This window comes from Zerene cesonia, chromosome 29, assembly GCF_012273895.1.
Source record: "Zerene cesonia ecotype Mississippi chromosome 29, Zerene_cesonia_1.1, whole genome shotgun sequence".
NCBI classification, from domain to species: Eukaryota; Metazoa; Arthropoda; class Insecta; order Lepidoptera; family Pieridae; genus Zerene; species Zerene cesonia.
In genome coordinates this window covers 5196475-5220034 of record NC_052130.1, presented here as the reverse complement: position 1 = coordinate 5220034, position 23560 = coordinate 5196475, and the positions used below count along the sequence as shown (strand labels likewise).

Sequence of the window (23560 nt, the reverse complement as noted above, 5' to 3'; positions counted from 1 at the left end):
TCAGATTTCGAATACAGGCTGGTTAGTAGGATTCTGTTTTGTGACAGGACTGGCAAAAAGATCTAGAGAGTGACCATTGATTCTACAATTAAATGAATCTACCTAGTGAAGTTTATTGTAATTATACGACAGGCTTGGTCCAAGATTTTATAATGTACTATGACACATAATGCGGGGGATATGATACTACATAGTTAATTAGATCATGTCAGGAGTATGATTTGTTTGTATAGTGCCTGCATCTCTTTTCAAAAAATTACTCACTATGACGCTGGGTTTCACCCGTGCTTTGACCCCCGGCAAGCATATTTCTATAGCTTATGTATGAAATAACAATTCTAGACATTGGCTTTATTGTTGTCAAGTATCATCGAAACCCGTTCAGTTATTTTCGCGTGAAAGAGTAGCAAACACACATCCAGGTCATTGTTATTTAGGTCTCTATCTATAAGGGTAGAAATAAAAACACGATAAATTTTAAAAAGTGTAGTCATAAAATAATAAATAAATAAGTCACGTTTTATAAAATTACTTATAAGTTATTCTATTCATTATATGCTATATGAAAATATTCAAAAGAAAATAAAATTTTGAAATAGCTCCGTAGTCATACAAAATACATGTAATTTTTTGTATAGTTCTTAGAAAATAAATAAATTACTTGATCTTTACGAAACCATTACACGCCTTAGAATGTATCCCCTAAATAATTCATATATATTCTAAGCGTATACTATATCTTAATATCAAAGCATTGAACATAAACCTCTACTATTTCGAATTTTCACTCAAATACTGATACTACTTTTATCTCAATTAGTAAGCAATTAGTCTTAAAATCAGTGTTCTACAACCGTCTCCACTTCTATGACGTGCCGATGCCGTTTTCTCTTATGTATCCCATCAAATTCGTTTTGTATCTCCTCCAACGTCCTCCCTTGAGTTTCTGGGACGAAAAAGTACACGAAAATTGTCCCTATTAAGCTGGTAACAGCAAAGTGCCACAACGCCCAGCCCGGGCTGACCAGTTGCACCAAGTTGTGGTACAACTTCGTCACACCAAACGCTAGGAACCAATGAAACCCAGCCGTGATGGCGGTGGCACGTCTCCTGACATTGGGAGCAAAAATTTCTCGCAACATCAACCAGGGAATCGGGCCAACACCTACCGCATACATAGATACAAACATACACAAGGTGAATAATGGCACCCAAGTATTATTGGTTGAGACATTCCACGGTTTCAAATGATAATACATGGCCAACGTACCCAAACTCAATGCCATCGCCGTGAACGAAATCAGCAGGAGCACTCGCCTCCTGACCTTCTTCAGAAACATGGTCGAGAAATAAGTAGACGATACAAGACAGAAACCTAATATTATGGCCGCGCTAGGTGGGTTTAACGAAATAGAGAACTTTCTGAAGATCTTCTCAGCGAAAAACAGTATTGGATATATGCCGCTCATCTGTTGAAATATCATCAGACCGAATGACACAACCAGGGCTTTAATAGTCGTTCGCGTACTGAACAGTTTCTTGAAGGTCACTTTATTCTTGCCGTAATTCCTGATATATTCCTTGAGCGACTTTATTTCTGCGTCGATGTCATTATCTATTCCCCTGAAGTACCGTAACGCGGCCTTTGCCTCGCCGAATTTTCCTTGCGACATGAGATACGCGGGTGACTCCGGGAGGAAGAGGAAGGCTACGAAGAAACCCACGGGAATACTGGCGCAGAGAAATGATAGCCACGATGTGCTTTGGACCATACCTGAAAGGGAATAACTTATTAGTTGTGTATGGAATATTAATGCGACATACCAACAGCTATATAATATACTCGTACATATTTATATGATTACTAGCTGCACCCGGCAAACGCTGTTCTGCCTTACTCTTATCGTTTAGTGGTATGAAAAATAGATGTTAGCCGATTCTCAGACCTACCCAATATGCTTACCAAATTTCAGAGGAATCGGTCAAGCCGTTTCGGAGGAGTATAGAGACTAACATTGTGACACGAGAATTTTATATATAAGATTTTTCATTTTACATGATGTATGATTAAATTACTTAAAACGTTGTCAAAGGTATTTTTAAGGAAGCATGTGAACTGATTTTGGCAAGATTAGCTTACGGTTTTGTTATAGGAAGTTTGCATTAAACAATTTGAAAATAATTGCTGAAGTAAATAAGAAAAGAAATTATATTTCATCATCGAATTTTCTTAATAAATTATTTAATTAATCTACTTCATCTAATTAAATGAAAACTAAGAATCGGACATAGTAACTAATAACCAAAGCATACGTACTACGCCATTATAACATAAGAATTAATTCAAAGAGATAATTTTCAAGCTATAAAATAGGACAATAACCCCAACTCATCCCGATCCTTACTGTATCCAACGAAACGTCAATCTAAGAGAATGGCGAGCGGCGCCATTAGGAAAATAATTAAACATGCAAATTACGAAACACATTTATGATTTAAACGAGAGGGTTCTCGTAAAGATGTCACAAACATTCGCACGCAGAATTTTATACATTTGCGTTTGAAATTTATGTGTGAATCGAGTCGTTTGACCACGCACACAACTTGTTCGTGACGTCACATGTGCTAAAATATTATATACTATCTGGAGCCTGCGGTATTATTCGCAGGAACCAATTAAAAAGTCCACGTGCTTATCTTTGATAATAATCTATCTCTGTACTAAGTTTAATACATATGCTTTCAGCCTTTTTTTGTTATTGGGTATCAAATATCCGAACATCGGTATACGTTTTCACGTTTATCACAAAACTCACTAGTTTTTTTTCTTTGTATTTTATATATCAAAACGTACATATTATAACATTATAAGCTAACTAGTTTCCGTTGCTTCGCCCGTAGGCGCTGTTAAAGGATAACTTAGTTATAGATAGATAGATAGTAGTAAAGATAGATAGTATATAGTTCTAGTATCTTTGTACTATACTAAATTCAAATCGAAAAATGGTTTGGGTGCAAAAAATAAATCACCAGATAGACAGTTACTTTCGCAATTATAATATTAGTAAGAATTAAATAAAAACTTAAAAAATTATAGAGATTTCAATGATCATTTATCGAAGTAGACATTAGCGAATTTTGACGATTAAAATTTCATTACAGTTACACGCACTAATTTAATTAATTTATATAAAAGTAACGATGTTAAAGCAATAACGGGTTCCCAAATAAACCACAAATTTTAAATATAAGACCCTTCGATATTATAATTCATTTCCCTTCATTTAATTAAGCAAAATGTCATGTTTCAAGACTCAGCGGTTAAGGCCGTGTGATAATAAGTCATCCCGCCCACCCTTTTTATGTATATCTAAAATGCAAATAAACCTAAAATTTCTATTATAAGAGATATCTTAGTTTTTAATCTGTCGTTCAAAAACCAATTACAATTTTCACTTCACAGTCATTATCTAATACATTTGTTCTCACTGCGGTTAGATCACGTGATAATCTAAAACTCAAGCTCAAACTCAAACATTTATTTATTCAATTAGACTTGTTATAGAATCAGTTTTGAATCGTCATTATATAGTTTTAATCTACATTGGCTAAACAAACGTATGATACATGACATGCCACTATCATCACAATATTTTTGTTACCTTCCTATTATGTTTCTTCGATAGACGAAGCGTATGGTCAACATCACACACAGTAAATGTAAATGATATGCTGCTAAATTGCATATTCCATTAAATCTTTGCACGCTCATCCAATTTCGAAACCATCTGACACTAGTCGCATTAACAAAAGAGCTTCTATTTGCTAGAGTCTGTTTGCTTTTAATTTTTAGTTTTATAGCATTGAAATGCTTTATAAATGAGAAATTTTTAAAGAATAGAAAAAATTCGATCACGAGGCAGGATTCGAACCTGCATTTCTTGCCTAACCGTAGCAACGCCTAGCCTCTCGGCCACCCGTGATCCCGCCACAGTAATCGAATGTCTTCTACTCTTTCGGTTTCATGTGCCTAAGGGGCACCCCACGCCATCTATTGAGATGATTAAGAACCATCACAACCAATACGAAACATTATTTCAATGATTACAATATTGTATCTGTTTGCTTACCAATTATATAGCCAAATAGGATACCACACGCAAAGTGCACGTGGTAGAAGTTAGCGAGCGCCGGCAGGATGTGTTTCTCAGATATGTCCTCTACGTAAGGCGGTATTGCTACGCTGAACGCGCCGACCGCTACGCCGCTTACGAAACGGCCTACGTAAAGCCCGTAGACGTTTGGACTGTAAACATGCATTAATTCATATTATGTTATTAATTCTTAAAAAAAATTGTTAAGATAGATACAATTTTAATAATTATTACATACAGAAGTTTATATATACGTTGGTTTATGTGTCCTTTTATTCGCAATACAATTTGTTATTTCTAAATGTATGTACCTTCACATTATGGACATCGAATAAACAAATATTCAAGAGCAGAAAATACATAAATAAAAAGATTCATATATATAATTACATTTCAGTCTAAATAAACTAAAATATCATATTTTGCCCTGTCGTTACTTCAACTATATCCTACTATCAGGTATAAATTGTGTTTTAATAATCTGTGGCATGAATAGTTGACAGTTACAATACAGAGGTCGCTTTTTATAACTTGTCGCAATTCGTTTATCTATCAAATAATAGTCTAATATGATCAAATATTAATTAATTACCTTGAAGCTACTAGAATCCATGACACAACCAAAGGCAAAGCTAGATATAACAAGGTCTTCTTCCTTCCAAAGTATTCCGATATGAGACCAGATGGCACAGCACCAAAAAATGCGCCCAAGCAAAGAAGAGAGGCCACCCAAGACGCTTCTGACTCTGATATCTGGAACAAATAATTGTATTTGTTTGCTAGCTGACCCGACAAACGCTGTTCTGCCATTTAGGGGTATGGAAAATAGATGTTTGCCGATTCTCAAACCTACCCGTAATGCCCACAATTTTCATGAGAATCGTTTCAGCCGTTTCGTAGGAGTATGGTAACTAAGATTGTGATACGAGAATTTTACATATAGAGTTTACTTATTCATATAAAGGAAGCGCTAAGTAAGATTATTATCTTATATTATATAGGAACGAATTGCATTATAAGGGATTTGATTTATAGATTCTATAATGCAGTAACGTTAATACATCATTGGCGATTATTTCCACTAAAGGACACAGGCGTCCTATGAGTGTCCAGGCCATTATCCACGATGGCCAAGTGTGGGTTGGCAGATGTCAAACTAAACCGAATTTTCGATTCTTAAACATACCGCTTTCCTCAACGTACCAGTGATACACGTCGTCAATATTACTTAGATGAAAAAATGACAGATCTAAGTAAATATAATTTAATATCTTACTAATGGTTTATGTATGTAAAGTGGTTAAAAACATGTTTTCATATAAATGTTAGCTGAGGTTTTAACTCTCTTGTTTATTACAGAAGTTACGAGTTTACTGCACGTTTCATTAAAATATCAGTGAGAATGAATTTTACTTAACAACTTATAAATGCGATGAGCTATCTGTGTCTTCACGCCTAAACCAGTAAATCGATGTGTATAAAATTTGGCACAAAGATAGTTCGCGATCCCAGAAAAGTCATAGGATAGTTTTTATATCGGAATTCCCGCGGAAACGGGAGCTATGCAGGAATAACATCGGAACTATCTTTATTTTCCTTAGACTACACGGGCGAAACCGCAGGCGAAAAGCTAGTCAATAAATGGGGTAATATTGTACTGATACTTAATAACATTGGTTATAAAAGAAAAAAACGAGAATCAAAAGCTCGACGATATGTGACATCTGTCAACCCGCACTCGGCCAGCGTGGTGGATTATAGCCTGAACCCTCATAGGCATGTGTCCCTGCAGTTGATACATATGATATGATGATGATGATAATATAAAAGCAGACTAACTCTATATATACTAAATATTGATAAGCCTTTCAATGTATATTTTACTTACCACAATTTTGGTATAAGTACCGTTATTTCCAGCTTGGGTCTGAAAAAAAATACAATAATGAAGTATTCAAATACCTATATAAATTAATATGAATCGCCAAATATGTTGCTAAGCGTTAAATTCGAGAATTGTCGACCAATTCCGCAGATTTTTTTCATAGTTTTTATCAAGGCACAAGGAGGGTTTATATTGAGAGAAAAGTCGTACCACAAGTGGTTCCAGCGCTTGTGGGGTCAGCTAGCAATACCATAGTAGAACATTATAGGGACTGGCTGCTACATAATTTAAACAATGAAAAACATAAGTAATTAAAAACTTATTTTTTTTATGTGTGAGTCGAGCACGCTTCGGCAGGAATTTGATCAGCTCGCACCAGCGAAGTACCACAACCCCACAGAAGAGGAGAAATACATGCTATTGTGTTTCGTACGGTGATTGGGAGAGCTAAATGCCCTTTTCGTTTTCCTCATCCTTTCCAGTCCATTTCTTCTTTCCAGTCGTCAATCCTTTTCTTTTCCCTTTTCCCTTAAAAGCGGGCAGCGCATTCGCAAAGCCACTAACTACCTCTGCAAATGTTCATGGGCGGTTTTGATCGCTTACAATCAGGCGAACCAGCTCAGCTGCCCTCTATGAATATAAAATACTGTCAAGATTTTTATAACCTCATCCATTTATGTTATAACTTCAGGTGATAGATCTAACACGCACAGAACCATCGTCACATAGTTATTAACCACAAATCCACCAAGGGATTTCGTATATCACTCCAAACAGTTATTGCTTAGTTTAATTAATACCAAAACACATTTCAACAGTTACACGCGAAACTTCGGCTACTGGGGTTTTAACTCGGATTATGAAGGATACAAACTTTCCGACTTAAAGATACTTGGGTTTCTATTAACTGTCTAGGTTGGTCAGGTTGCTTTCAAAGTTGGATGGTTTATTTCTTTGCTGATGGTACAATAACGGTTTGTTTTGTAGTTGTGCACTTATGTGGCGTGTGTGTATGTGTGTGTGTGTGTACCCAATAAAAAATCAAATTCAAATAAAGAATGAAAAGTTTTATTAGAAAGTTATCATACAAGGTGTTAATGTAAAATGTTGTAAATTTTTGCATTTTTCCGTGTATTAGAAATATAAGAAACGTATATGTTATTGGATTTTTTGTAATAATAGACGTATTAAACACATTCATACAAGAAGTCGACTTCGTAATTTCATTAACAACTATTGTGAAAAACACACACACACACAAACACTTTGTTATTTATCTACCAAAAATGCATGTTTTTCTTACTTCAAACTCTCCAGATATCATTAAAGGCAAGGCTGATGAAGACCAGGCGGCACACACTCCGGATGCAAAGGCACCGAGATTAACTGCAAATATCAAATTTTTAATTATTTATGTTATCGACATAGTTAATTTTATAACAACTAGCTGCGCCCCGCGGTTTCACCCACGTAAGTCCGTATCCCGTAGAAATATCGCGATAAAAAGTTGCTTATATGTTATTTCAGTTGTCCAGCTGTCTACGTACCAAATTTCATTGCAATCGGTTCAGCAGTTTTTGCGTGAAAGAGCAACAAACACACACACATCCTTACAAACTTTCGCATTTAAAATATTAGTAGGATAGTAGGAAGTAGGATGTATATAATTACTTGAATTTTTCACTTACATTTCTTTACTATCTTATCTTACTATTGTTAATTAAAATGAAATCAAGCAATCGCAATGCCTTATATCGCTATGAAGTTTTCATTTTACAAATTTAGTTTTGATTTACGCTTTAAATTAAAGTTTTATTTTATTATTTAAGTGTAGTGAAACAATATTAGGAATAAGATTTGATTTTTCTGTTTTGAATAATAAAAATATCAGAAATGTTGTGTTACTGATTACTGGATTAGTTAAAATTTTTACTATTATTTACTATTTCTATGTATCAAATTAAAACCCGTTTAATTTCGCGATTATATTAACATCTATCTGCTATATAACATGTAGATTTTTTCAAAAATTTCTAATGTAGATTTACATTAATTTAACCACGAGGCTCACTCAAAGGGTGCTTGCAAAGTGTTGGAACTATAAATTAGTTATCAACCTACTATACCACATCACTGCAACGTTCGTGTGTTTATCTTGTCTGTTTGTTTGTACACGTTACTAATAAAATTGTTTCTGTATAGTATCTACAGTACAGGATTATCTTATAACTAGCTGCGCCCCGCGATTTCAACCGCGTAAGTCCGTATCCCGTCGGAATATCGGGATAAAAAGTTAGCTATGTGTTATTCCAGTTGTCCAGCTGTCTACGTACTAAATTTCATTGCAATCGGTTCAGTAATTTTTGGATGAAAGAGTACCAAAAACACACACACACACACAAATTTTCGCATTTATAATATTAAAATAGGATAGGATAGGATTTGTACGGAATGAGTGTGATCTACCAAAAGAACTATCTAATAAGCTACCGCATTTATTTTAAACAAAAAACAACTGTCAGAACTAGACGAAATTTAATTGGACAATAGGGGAGGCACGAGTTTTCAAATTAATAAAGGAATTATCAAAATTCATTCACTCAGTTGAAAGTTCTGAGGCAACAAACGCACAAAACACACATTATTAATAATTTTTCAACATACCTATCCCAGTAGCAATATATTGGGTGGTGACACCAGAAGTATCTCGTTTGATATCGGGGACTGTCTCCAGCCTCCGCAGCACCTTGGAGTGACCATTCTTATTGTCTTCGCTGTGAGATACACCGGCTTCCGAGTCCAGGTTCGAGGTTTCATCCACTAGAAAAAGAAATATGACTTTAAGTAGAATATTTTTTTGAAGTCTATTTCATTTCTATTATCCTATTCTATATACACAACTAATTTAACATGTATATTTTATACAATTTAATATTAAAAAAACTTAAGTAAGAGCCACATGACACAAGATTTTTTTTTTTTTTCTTTAGAGTGTTCGAATCACAAACTATTTCAATAAAATTGAGAAGGAATAGGAGAGGAGGAGGAGGAAATCGTGAAGGAAATAAATAAATAATTTCGATTTTTTTGAAGTGAAACTTCTTTAGAGTCGTTGTGATTTCAAATCTGATGCAACGGAAAAACGACAGGTAAGAGACACAAATACAAATGTGTAGAATGAAGCCGGCAAAGAATGAGACAGAAATATACCTACTATTTTATTCATTCTTTTGTCGATTTAATGTAGTTTCACTTCTATTGTGTGTGAATCGCACACACACCTTATTTTTTTTTAAGAGTGGGAAGTTTGTCGTATCTAAAACTATCAAATAAAACAGCCGCAGCTAATTCAAATTAATCATTTGGCTACTTGTGGCTCACCATGTGGCATACTATGGCACTAATGTCACACGGTCATTAAATCTGGATTAACTAGTAAAACCTTATGTTTCGTCACTATTATATAGGACTCAATTGTCCTACTAATACTATAAATGCGAAAGTTTGTAAGGATGTGTGTGTGTTTGTTGCTCTTTCACGCAAAAACTACTGAACCGATTGCAATGAAATTTAGATAGCTGGACAACTGGAATAACACATGGGCAACTTTTTATTTCGATATTCTTACGGGATACGGACTTACGCGGGTTTAACCGCGGGGCGCAGCTAGTAATTTTATAATCGTAATTAGTTTCCCGGGGAAGAGACAACTTAAATACCTTAAAAACATTAGTATCAAATGACAATAATTTCCAATCAAACACAAAAATAATCGTTTGAAACCCCACGAGTTAAACAACCAAAAAAATACTGTCGAATAATAATGAAAAGTGAAAAAAAAAAATTTCAACGAAAGTCTACTAAGCCGCATTTTCCTTATATAACATACATATCATTAATCATTGTTTATACTTATTACTTAATAACCCATGACCTACCTTACATAATCGAATCGCATTAATAAACAAATTATCTTTCGCTCATTTGGAATAATTAATAAGAATCCAATAATTCAATTGCAACTGCAAGGGCAAATGATAAAAATATTATCAGTGACATAAAAAGTGTATTTGACTATTAATTAAATATTGAGAGATTTTTTCGTGTGATTGTAACTTATTAGGTTGTAACTATGGATGGATTATACTCTTTCAAGTGAAAACAGCTTATTGTATATTATGTAGGAAATTTATTGTTACTTTTTCACGAGTAAACAGCTTATTATATATATGAAATTTGGTACAGTGATAGATTATAGTCTGGATTAGCACATAAGTTTTTTATTGTTATTCTATTTATATAGTAAGTATGTGTCTATGTATTTGTATATATCTATTGATTATATAGGACAATTTTGACCCACACTTTCGATTATATTGTGTATTTATCCTTTAGCCGTCGGTTGCCTGGTAGAAATGGCTCATAGCTATAAGGCTGCCAATTGTATACAAAATCCTTTGTCACAATTATTATGATATATTTTGTGTTGTTTGTGTATACAATGAAGAATAAATAAATAATTGCCGAGTGACGTCGCGGGTAACAACTTGTGCAAATAAATGTATAGACCGTGTACAATGACCCTGAAAAATCTAATTTATCTCCAAATCAATGACATACGATATTATGAAAAATAATATCTTTCTAATCTTGATCTATGAACTCTATGACGACACACAAGGTCTAACAAAAAATATGTTTATATGACTTTCTTTAAATATTATAAAATAAATGATTTATTTTATTTAAAATAACTCACAGTTCAACCTGTAAAGATTTTTTGCAATAATTATAAATTATGTTTGGACAATAGTTATTAAAGTCACCCATCCAATTGACGGAACCAACAGTTGATTCACTGAATTGTTTGCTGTTAAGACGACGACAGCATTACACCATTTCTTAAAAATATCTATCGACTAAATATCGATGACAGAGGGATGTACAGACAGACAGATGGACAGCGAAATCTTAGTAATAGGATTCCAGGGTACGGAGCACTAAATATATAAAAGTGTTACAATTCAGTTGTACAGCATGTTTTTTATCTTAGAAAACTTCTTCACAGGGAGATCTGATATTGATGAATCTTCTTTATTTGAAAGCTGGTGCCTTCTGTGTAACTTTCAAATTTGGTCAATTGAACAACTTAAAGGCGGTCGAGCTTTTTCTTAACAATGATTAATTATTTATTCCGTATTTTTCCGCGATTATTGCACAAAGAATTTTACTTAATAACATGTAGTATTCACAGTACCGTAACTTATAGTCTTACTTAAATCTAGACATCTTGATCTTGACATGTCACCGAGAAGTCTAGTTTTAGGGAGATAAAATCTATTCACATGACGTCAGAGCAAGGAATTATATAATAAAATACTAAATGTTCGCCACGACTTTGCCCCTAGTACATGTAAAGCCTATTTGAAGTTGTAGCTTTTTTGTGGTGAAAGAATAGTTGAAATCGGTCCAGTAGTTTTTTACATGATTTCATACATACAAAAGTACAAAAGTGTCCTCTTATAATATAAGTGTAGATATTACTGCGATTAACAGCTTGGTATGTTTCAACCAATGCTACAACCGTCTCAGAACATTTATTCTACAAACGTAAGTCTATCTTAACTTAAGAATGCCTATGCATTATCTATAACTAACTGAAAAATGATATTCCCTTGCAATAAAACTTCGCCTCGCATTCACGCGTAAAAAAAAACAAAAAATGGTACATACTTTTCTCCTCACTGGCACTAATTTTAAACTATATGTTTGTCACTTCAAGAGCCGTGATTAACTACGCTTTGTTATCTCCATATCTGCCTCTGAAGCAGTCAGGGGTCCTCAAATACGGTCCAACGAAAGTCAGATATTAAAATGAAATTTATGATGGAGATAATGTTTGGCGCGTGGAATAATAACATAATGAGTTTTATTACGCATATCTTTACGCCTTATAACATCAGATCTTGTGTGAATTGATGTTTGCTCTTTAAGGGTAAATTGCTTGTAACATGCTGTTTTCTTTGATTTTTCTATAGGTTCGAGTTAATTATAGTTCATTTTAATTTAATAATCTTAATCGATTGAACTCAATGCTGTTTTTAACTAGACTATTTTAGGTCAAAACCCATGCAGATGGATTAAACAATTCTAATGTAATTGAATGAAAAAACATCAATCAAACCAAACTTTCGGTGTTATAGTGTCTGTATGGCAGTAGAAAGGAGAATATATCCAATTGTTATATACCTTAATATTGATTTGATTTTAGATGTTTCACGAAGAGTATGTATGAAATAAATTAGAACATTTTTTATTTTTATATCTATAAAAGTTCCATGTGCTGAAGAAACACATAAGAAAGCTTCGATTTAAACATCCACCATCCACCAATTCGATTCATAAGATGGAATTGTTAATTGAATTATATGCACAATCAACAAGTGACAGCTCGTGTTTGTTATTGGATAACCTTAGGTTGGGTATAGATGTAGTGATTCGAGAAATCGGTAGTTGTTTTTTAAGGAGGGTAGAAATAAAAAAGTCTTTGTATGAAGGGTAGCACGAAACTTTAAATTTAACGGAAAAAAACATATCACAACTGGGTTCTTGTAAAGAAAATAAATTTATGTAACAAAAATGTGCAAATCACTGTGTTGCAGTAAAAAAATGTCATTAATTACATGGCTTTTTGGACTACAAAGTGGAAATTCTGTATCCCGCTTTCATTTCGTAATTAGTTTTTAAAATTTTCGGTTTAGCTAGTTCACTCTTAATAATTTGAATTCATTTCGCTTTAATGCGAGCGCTGTGGAAAGAGAACCTAGTACGGGTTCTCATGTATTTTTCCTACTGTTTTCAGACTTTTGAACAATAAATGTCACATGTATAAACCAATAATAAATAATAGTTTAAAAAAACTAAAAAACACGCTTTAACAAAAATCATATTTTGCAAATTGAAAAATGGAATAATTTTATCAAATTAGTGTATTGTCATCGGTCCTCAATAAATCTACAAAGTTTGAACGAAATCTGGCCGTTTAAAGTGGGTCAAAATCGCGCCCAAAGAAGTCGGTTACAAACAAACATACAAACAAACATACAGGTGAAGCTAATAAAAAGCGTGTAAAAATGAAAAATATAATAGAAATATTTCGAATATATCAGAAAAAAGACATTTGATGTGTGTATTGGTTCATTGGTGTAAGTGTGTGTAAAGCCCCGTGTCCCATGTGGGTATTGGGCAGATACACTATACACCTGATTCCCCAACGGGAATCGAACCCAGAGCCCTTCGGTTCTATACTTGCTCGTTAACTACTGTTCCACGGCGACGGTTCGTTTACATAAGTAATAATTCCAAAGTGTTTAAATAAAATTCAATAATTCTCTTAAAGCTTTCATATTTAAATAATATTATGGGTTAAATACTATAATGAATAAATCGCGTTTAAAATCCAATAAAAAGTCTTTAATTTCTAAATGATCTATAACACTCGCGTAAAATTAAACTCTAGAAAATACTATAATATAAAAGATTCAAATATTGCAAGGTGTCCGATGTAGCACTGGCCTATAGCAACAGTGCAAATACTCGGAACATAATCAATACAAGTATGCATGTTCTAGATTGTTCTGATAGACCTAGATTTCTATTGGGTATTGCTCTGTAGGTATACCAGGAGTTGCTTGTTCCGTATAACACTACGCGGGCGTTACAATTGAGTTTTTCCTAAAAAACTAAGTGACATTTATAGTAACAGATGAAATGGTTTTGCTCTTACCCATACTGCTGCATTTTATACTGTGTTAGTATGGATGTTACTGGATGATACTGACAGGGGGCGCGTGTATGAAATAACGGTTGCCATTGCAAAAAATCTCCCCTGTTTCAGGGTTTAAGGAAACTATCAGATTTTCTGATAGGCGCAGTGTGTTAGCGACGAAGTTGTGATTGCGTAGATAATTTATACAAAAAACACCTAAATTTTTTTGGTGTTTAGAATTATTGGAATGTGATAAGTAATTACTTTAAGTGAGGACACAAATTCGTCGCATAAAATTATAAACTCAACGATCTGTCATTAACGAAATGATATAGTATATAATATATATACTCGTAATGCTATAGTCTATGAATAGATATTCGTTTAAAATCTTGCTAAAATATTTGTCTCACAGCAATCGATTAATAAGAGGCATTTATAGGCTTTGTGTAGAGCATAAACTTTAATGAAATTTAATTATTTATTCCATTTTTTTCATAATATTCCATCGGTATGTTTTAAATAGTTTGATATATTTTATAAATTATATTTTATTGTGGGAGTCGAGCACGCTTCGGCACGAATTGGGCCAGCTCGCACCGGGGAAGTACCACACCCCCACAGAAAACCGGCGTGAAATAGTGGCATGCCACTGTGTTTTGTATGGTGAGTGGGGGAGCCGGAGGCCCGTTTCCTTTTTCCCACCCGTCCCAGTTCATTCCTTCATTCCAGTCGTTAATCCATTCCTTTTCCCTTACCCCAAAAAAGCGGGCAGCGCATTCGCAGAAGCCCTACCTTTGCAAATGTTCATGGGCGGTGGTGATCGCTTACCATCAGGCGAACCACCCGCTCAGTTGCCCGCTATGACATAAAAAAAAAATATTTGACTGGAATTTAGAAATACAGAAAAGCACCATAGTCACTGTATACGTAGAAATTATTTAATTATAATAACAAAATATTACTTAGATCCTCGCTTGACCAACTCTGCATCAGATAACCTTTCAACCATGCCACAGCCCTAGTTGACAAAAACAATCCACCATGCGCACCCAAACGACACTTAATGTACCCCATTAACGCCTCTATCTCTGAGCGATATAGATCATAATCCTCTGTAACAATAAATCTATAATCAGCCGTCACAATGTGTACATTGTACAGACGTGATTGCTTATATTTTTTCTGTTACTGATAAGACTGTTTGTCTACTAGAGATTCATAGAATCTTCACTGCATTTCAGATAAATAAATTACATGTTTAACTTTTATCAATGACTACACCCTAATTTGTTTGATTGATACTTCCGCTACGTAGAGTTTAAGAAAAAAATATTTTTTATAATGAATTAAAAAGAATGTTTATTTATTTTATTTGTTTACTTATGACCAGATGCTCAGTTTCGCCCTTTTGTCTGGGATAGGGTAAAAATAACCTGTGTATAATCTATACTAATGTTATAAAGCTGAATAGTTTGTTGGTTTGTTTGTTTGAACGCACTAATCTCAGGAACTAAAGATCCGATTTGAAAAATCCTTTCAGTGTTAGATAGTCCATTTATTGAGGAAGGCTATAGGCTATAAACGTACCACGGGTGAAGCCGGGGCGGTCCGCTAGTCACACATAAAAAAAGCAATGGTGGCTCAGTGGTGAGAACCTCGGACTTCAAAATCGATAAGACAGGGTTCGAGAACGAGCGAGCGTGCAGATAATAAAATGATTTTTCAATTTATCTGCGCATGCATCACCACTGCTTAAAACGGTGAAGGAAGACATCGTGAGGAAGCGGGCATGTCCAAGAATCAAAAGTTCGACGATATGTGACATCTGCCAATCCGCACTTGGCCCGCGTGGTGGATTATGGTCTGAACCTTCATAGGAGCTCTGTGTCCCAGCAGTGGGAACATGAAAGGGCTGATGATGAATCACAGATAACATATACTAGTAATATAATGTAATACGCTATTGTTGTACTTTTTTTTTCTCTTTTCTATTATTATTTACTTTTGTTTTAGTTGTTTATTTTATAATTTTTTTTTCATCTGTGTTTTTGTGTTTCATGTCGCCAAATAAATGTTTTTTCTTTCTTTCTTTCTTTCTAATATTCTTTGTAAAAGAATTTTACCATTTATTTTGTAACTTACAACACTGAATACTAAGCGAAAGTCTATTCCCCACTGTTTAACGATTACATTTTTATATATAAATACTTTTTATGAATACATATTCTTTTGGTTATATTATTCCTCAATTTGTCTGAAACTTTATTCACCAACAACGCGGTCGTTCCATGATTATATTATGTGCATAGTGCTGTTAAATCCATACAAACATGACAGCAATCTAATGTTAATATTTCATTAATACTTCATTAATATACACAATAACTATGTATTTCCCACCACAAGTCATATAACAAGCGGCTTAGAAGATCTTGTAATAAGATTGCTTCTATAAGAGCTCACGAAAGGAATATTTTTTCGCGTAAGTTATAGAACAAGGGTACCGCGATAAGGTAATGATGGATTATGAAGGCGCTGTAGCTGATAAGAATTCGCTGATTTTACCAATATTTCCAACATTGTTCGGTTCGTTGAGATACTTCATGTTCCTGCAATATTTTTGTTAATTTTTCTATGTTTATTAACCCCAAATTGTTTCAGATTACAAGATATCTTAATATTTATTTTTATTTGGTTGCAGATATAAAGTATTTTTATAACATAAATACTAGTCTAATAAGAATAGAAACAGATTTTTATATCGTTTAACTCGAATGGCTGAAGAGTCACGTATGCAATTGTCGCTACGAGAATGACACACCCACACACCTACATTCACCCACACACGTACGCTAGGATATCAATGAAAAATGGGATAGAGAGATAAGAGATTTTCTATAACTGTATCTCAGTTTTAAAATACATTACATATATTAATAGTGTGTTTGGAAACTAACTCTCTTATTGTATAAAATACTCGGATTGTCTGGTACAAAATATATAACGCATAGAGTGGACATATATCAGACATAAATTCAATGATAGTAATTCTAACAATAAGATGTGAATATCATTAAATTCATAGGAATGAAAGCATATTTAATAAAACGTTTTGAAATCGATTATCTCAGAATAAGGGACGATTGTGAAAATGATTGCAGAATGATGTCGATAATCCTAATGATATTTCAATATAAGTTGAGATGAAAGATGTACGTCGGTAAGAAAAATCTCGAAAAACATTTAAGAAATCGGGTATTTAACAACAAATGAACGTTTAAGCTGATGAATATATAATTTCCAACGCAATCTGTAAACCACAGAACCACAATATAATATACTAAGTTGTTTCCAGTCAAAATAATATAAACATATTAGAATGCAATTAAAAATGTTTCGACCAATTCGACCGAAACGTAAAAAAATTGAATTTTTTCGTTTTTGTTAAGGCACAAGGAAGGTTGTTATGGAGAGAGATATCGAAGCCGGTTCTGCCCGTTGGTTTATAATATTAGAACTAGTATAGTGTTATTAGTATGAATATCTGTCCTAGTATGTATCTGTGGTATTAGTATGAATATCCTACTTGCCAGGATTTCTGTTTTATACATAATGGTTGCATCGTCTTTGAGGTATTTTTTTCATAGAAAAAAAGCTTCCAGAGTTTCTAAAAGGTACAAATATATACATTTTTAATTTACAATTTATTTTTATATAAGCTTTCGTGATTAAACAACAACACCGATATTTTATGAAACTAGTCGTGAAAATAGTATCCTACTTCCTACTTTATATTATAAATGCGAAAGTTGTGTGTGTGTTTTTTACTCTTTCACACAAAAACTACTGAACCGATTGCAATGAATTTGGTACGTAGACAGCTGGACAACTGGAATAACATATAGGCAAATTATAATCCCGATATTCCTACGGGATGCGGACTAACGCGGGTGAAACCGCGGGGCGTAGCTAGTGCCAAATAAACGCTATGTTTCTCATAGAGGTTTCAAATAGGGAAACTAAGATGTTCTTATGATACATTCTGTAACATTTAATTTTAAAATTGAGATGATTGACAAAGGGCAAATATGAGTTGTCGCCGAATCTTCTCTGTAGAAACTGCTTTCGAACCGGGGGTAAATGGTTAAAATTAATATATGTCAGTACATTTCTATCGATATAGACAGATGATACCATATTTGGTATCATCTGTATATATACAGTACAGATGCATATATATATACAGTACAGATTAAAATATATTCACCACGTACCTGCCTTCTCCAATATCCTGGGCCACCATTTAATCAGGACCTTCATGTCGACAGCACTGCGGAACGACTGACAGCGTCTGGCTATCGTCCATCGACATCCTTCCATGTGATAATTTATCACCATTTTTTGTTTGGCTGTTTACTTTTTTCCAATAGTTCAGCTGGGTGTCTGTTCTATATTAATCTAGTTCTTTCTTTTGCATTGCATTAAACGAATATTGAGAATGTAAATTAAAAAAACTAAGCTTTTAAAATGTTTATTTATTAACTATAATTTTTCAATTTTATAGAACTGATTCGTATTATACAATAATATATTGCATGTTGTGCTCACTTCTAGGTGAATTTTAACTCTAGCATGAATTATATAGCATCCTCTGGCACTTGTAATTAAGTAGCTTAAGTTTTATTTTGTGCACAATTAATAATAATAAAATGTATCAAACAAATACTCATACTCTATTAAAATGATTTTCTTTTCCTGAATTTCTCGATAATAGTTCATTTGGCAAAGTCGTAAGATTCTGTACTTTCGATAAATTCTACAAAAAGATCTGCTAGGATATTGTCTTTTCAATTTATTAATTTTCATTTCATTTGAAGGTGTGCGTGTGCATGCGCTAGTGTTTGTAAATTACAAATATTATCTATATATATAAAATTCTCGTGTCACAGTTTTCGTTGCCATACTCCTCCGAAACGGCTTGACCGATTTTGATGAAATTTTTTGTACTTATCCGGTATCTATGAGAATCGGCCAACATCTATTTTTCATACCCCTAAATGATAAGAGTAAGGCAGAACAGCGTTTGCCGGGTGCAGCTAGTTAACTTTATATTATTTTCATATGAATAAGCATCCAAACAATTTGATCTTAAAATCACCTTCCACAATGAATGGCTGATAATTAAATGTTTAGTCTAATAAGTGAGCCTTGGCCCCGGAGAGATAACAACGCATTTCCGTTCTCATTAACTAGAAATTATTCTTACATAATATACAGATTTTAAAACAACAATAAAAACAACTGTAATTAACAATTTTACAAGAAACTAAACCGACTTCAACTTGTCAGATCTCGACCGTTACACCATTTGTCAAGATGTGTGCACCTGATCGAGAGAAACCTAAAAGCTCCTTTTTAAAGTAGGTTTAAATATATGAATTTAATACTCATTGTTAACCAAATCTATATAAAAACTAATTTCACTTATTAACGATGCTTAGTTGATTTTGTTTGTAAAATGTTACTGCTCTACAAAGGAAAATTTTAAACTACTAAACAGATTATATTTTGAACAAAATTAATCCAAATGGAGTAATTGAATATAAATAAGCAATAATTTAAAAATCGCACTACGAATACAAGGACTTAACAAACTAGCGAAATATTCAGGATTTTTTACTGAGTCGCGAGTTTTCTTAATAAAATGAATAAAAACAAATTGGCCTAATGATTCAGAGGAAATTGCAGCCGGTGTACTTGAGGAAGGCAATTAGGTAAAGTAAAGCTTTAAAAACTGCTTAAGTTGAGTGCAGACAGGAAATGAAGGTATTAATTATTTTTTTTAATTAAGTCCTCAAATTTATTATACACTAGCTGTTACCCGCGGCTTCACCCGCGAGGAATTAACAAATGGTACAAACTTTCATCCCCTATTTTATCCCCTCGGGGGTAAAATTTGTAGGAATCCTTTCTTAGCGGATGCCTACGTCATAACTTCTACCTGCATGCCAAATTTCAGCCCGTCCTGTGGTTTGAGTTATATATCTATATATATAAAATTCTCGTGTCACAGTTTTCGTTGCCATACTCCTCCGAAACGGCTTGACCGATTCCTCTGAAATTTGGTAAGCATATTGGGTAGGTCTGAGAATCGGCCAACATCTATTTTTTATCCCGATATTCCTACGGGATACGGACTTACGCGGGTGAAACCGCGGGGCGCAGCTAGTTACATATAATAATAGAAACTAACTATTCGTTACTATTTTCTTATGTTTGATTTATGCGAGCATTATACATTTAGAAATTAAAGACTTTTTAACGGATTTTAAACGCGATTTATTCATTATATTATTAACCCGACGTTTCGAACACTTTACAGCGAGCAAACAATTTACAGGGAGACTGCTTGAGTCTAATAATATAAATAATAAATCGCGTTTAAAATCCGTTAAAAAGTCTTTAATTTCTAACTATTCGCTATTATCAAACTAAACCCACAAACAACAGAAGAGTGGGGTTCTGAATTCAAGTGGGTTTTGTTTTGCTTTGTTACTCGATTACTTAGTTTAGTTTAGTTTATTAGTTAAACAGATTGACGTAGATCGTAGAATCTGCAAAACTTCCCCCCAGGAATGTCGGTGACTTTCTTGTTGAAAAATTAGTTCAGTCTTATCAATTATAAATGAGCAACGTTTGTGAAAACTTTCATAGAAAATACATAAATTACAAGAGTAATATGTTTTAATTCTATAAAGATGGACGTGTACTACCGGATTCTGGAACGATTTCAAATATCCTCAAAGAATATTCAACCGGGGCGTGCCGCTAGTTGTATTATAAAGTTATTGTCATTTACAAATAACATAATGCCTTTCACATTATTGACGCTCCATCTATTACAATATTTTTCATACATTGTGGATGTATATAGAATTCAAAATACGCAAATCTATGTATTCCTGCCTACTGTCACACTCACGATCCAAGGTAAGCTCACATTATTATTCTAAAGTACATCGCTCCGTCATATTCTATGAGAGTGAACCCAATTTCAATAAAGTTTGATTGCTATCGGGTGCGAAGTTGTTTTATTCAGCTTCTTTCGAGACACGCAATACTCCTTTGCGTATCAAGGATTTATAGTGCCAGATGGACTATAAGGCTCGTTTACTGTGTATTGTTAAGGATTAAATATAAATATAACAGCTTCACATGTTTCGTAACAGAGTTAGGTTGGTTTCAGAGTCACGCTGACGGCACGCTTACCGTCGGTGCTACAACTTCCATGCACTGCACACGCTGATACCTTCGCGTTATTCTAAAGCGCATCATAGAGGTTTCGGCTATCAGCATCGACGGTCAGCGTGTCGTCAGCTTGACTCTAAAACTAGACTTACTCGGGCTTAAACTATCCTGGTACGAAACTTATGAATGTGTTTTTGTTTATATTTTAGTACTTTCCATGGATAGGGCAAGGTGCTTTCCCGCCAAGTGGCTGAATTTTTCTGTTCTTAAATCAAATAGTAATGAAATTGCATTCTAAATTCTGTGAAAACTATTTTTATCTTATGAAAAACTAAACATAGCATCAAAAAGTATATATGTCCCTCCTGCTGATCTAATTCTCTGGAAGAAAACTAAATATTTCTCAACTTCTATTTCGTCGTTGCTCGGATTTATGGCTATTGTCTGGGAATAGGGCTTCAATTGTACTTTATGGACCATATAAAATACTTACGTATTTATTTGAGTTGTTTGAACATTGATTTAAAAATAATTTTTATGACATAAAATATGTGAATATTTTAGCAAATAATTTATATTTGCCTTATATTATTTCCTCGGCTTAAATGGGTTTTGATAACTACATATTAGACAGACGTCGTATCTACCAACTCATACTTGTCCACTAGCATTATGTTTTCTCTGCCCTGTGGGGAAACAAATGGCGCTGATAATGAAGATTGACAAATTTGAAGTACCTATGTAGAAGTCGAACACATTTCATAACGGCTCCAGCTACCACACGGGAAGTTATCAGACAGACCCTTATACAAGATAGGCATAAAATAGTAGCGTGTAAGTGAATAGCTAATGTGTTTCGTTTGATGAGTGGGTGAGCAAGATGAGCAGTTCTTTTGAATTATTATTGTGTATACCAATGTATAAAAATTTAAAAGTAACAATATTATAAAAGAGCAACTACAGAGTTTTTGCCGGGTCTCCTCTGTAGAAACGGGTTCGAAGCGATGGTAAATGTTAAAACTTTGTTATGACGATTCAAAGGTGCTTTAAGAAGTCTAATTGAATAAATAAACGTTTGAGTTTGAGTTTGAGCCGGTGGCCCACAATTTCATCTTCCTTTAGCCCCATCGTCCTCTTACCCCTTAAAAGAAGGCAACGCATTTGTAAGGGCCTTGCAAATATTCATGTGCATTGGTGGTCATATGGCGACCGATTGTAGCCCAATCAAAGAAGATTCAATACCCAGGAAGGCCTATAATGTGCCCTAATATTTATATTCTATGAGCGGCAACTGAGCTGGTGGTTCACCTGATGGTAAACGATCACCACGGCCCATGAACATTCGTAAAGGTAGTGCATCTGAAAATGCGCTGACGGCTTTTAAAAGATAAGGGATAAGGAAAGGATTGACGACTGGAAAGAAGAAATGGGACTGGGAAGGGTGAGGTAAAGGGTCCAATATTACAACAAACGCTTAAAACTTTTTGCACTTTACAAAACCATTGAAATTCACCGTACACTATCTATTTAAGTAACAGCTTCTCGCGCAATTAATAGTGTCATTTATATCTACATATATACCGCTTCTATTCTACAATATATACCGCTTATTCTGGCTATCTCAAACCCATAAATATCTCTGAAAATCCCACTTAACTTAGCTTTAACCACGGAACTCGTATCGCGTTATCGCAACCATTATTACGTCATTTCCTCGATCCCGTGCGCATTCAACTCATAAAAACATTGCTTAAAGCTCTCGTTAAACTTCTGTACTTAAATGTATTGGAGATATCAGTGATAAGGGATTTTTTATTGTTAGCCGTGAGTCTGCATGAGGACCAAAAATGACTTTTATTAGAAAGGTGTAGTACCCATTTTTGAATGTTCATAATAATAATTTTGATGATATTCGTTTGTTTTACTATGCTCTATGTTTAATTGTTGAAAAAAAAACATCATTAACACCGTGTAATATACATGTGGTCGGTCATTTTGAATTTTAATTTGACCAAGTGTAAAAGTCAAACATTTTTGTAATATGATTTGTATAAAGTCATTCTGATTTAAAAGCAAATATATCCACTAACGTGTCGATAATATAAATAAAATCATGTCAAATATCTTAAATCAGAAGCAGTCAATTAAAATTAAATCCTTAACGAGGTAAGCGAGTAAAACCGCCGACTAATACAAGTATCGATAATTTAATTATCCATATCAATAATCTACTAAAATTCCTGTATGAACCATAATATTGTACATTTTCATCAATTTTCTAAGCTTCTTATTGCTACGAGGTATTGAATGATACCCAGATAATCCGATTATACATATGAAAGAACAACCTTTCGCATCTCAGGCTGAGATTACATTATTGTTAACATTTGGGATCGAGCGAATTTCCAATTGATCTTTTTCTTCAGCCTCCATAAGTCATAGAATGGTGAGAGTATAATCAAGGACAGGCAGGACAATCTTTTAGTGAGAAAGACATAATAT

General features: G+C 33.9%; 1 protein-coding gene across 1 annotated transcript; it reads right to left on the bottom strand.

Annotated features, from left to right (window-relative positions):
• Window positions 1-605: 605 nt before the first annotated feature.
• On the bottom strand, window positions 606-11876 carry LOC119837840 (facilitated trehalose transporter Tret1-like). The gene is made up of 7 exons (XM_038363617.1): window positions 11773-11876; window positions 8704-8859; window positions 7343-7425; window positions 6043-6081; window positions 4747-4907; window positions 4131-4306; window positions 606-1774 (listed from the first exon to the last, which is right to left on the bottom strand). Coding segments are annotated over exons 1-7 (1551 nt in total). The 5' UTR covers window positions 11774-11876; the 3' UTR covers window positions 606-839.
• Window positions 11877-23560: the final 11684 nt, after the last annotated feature.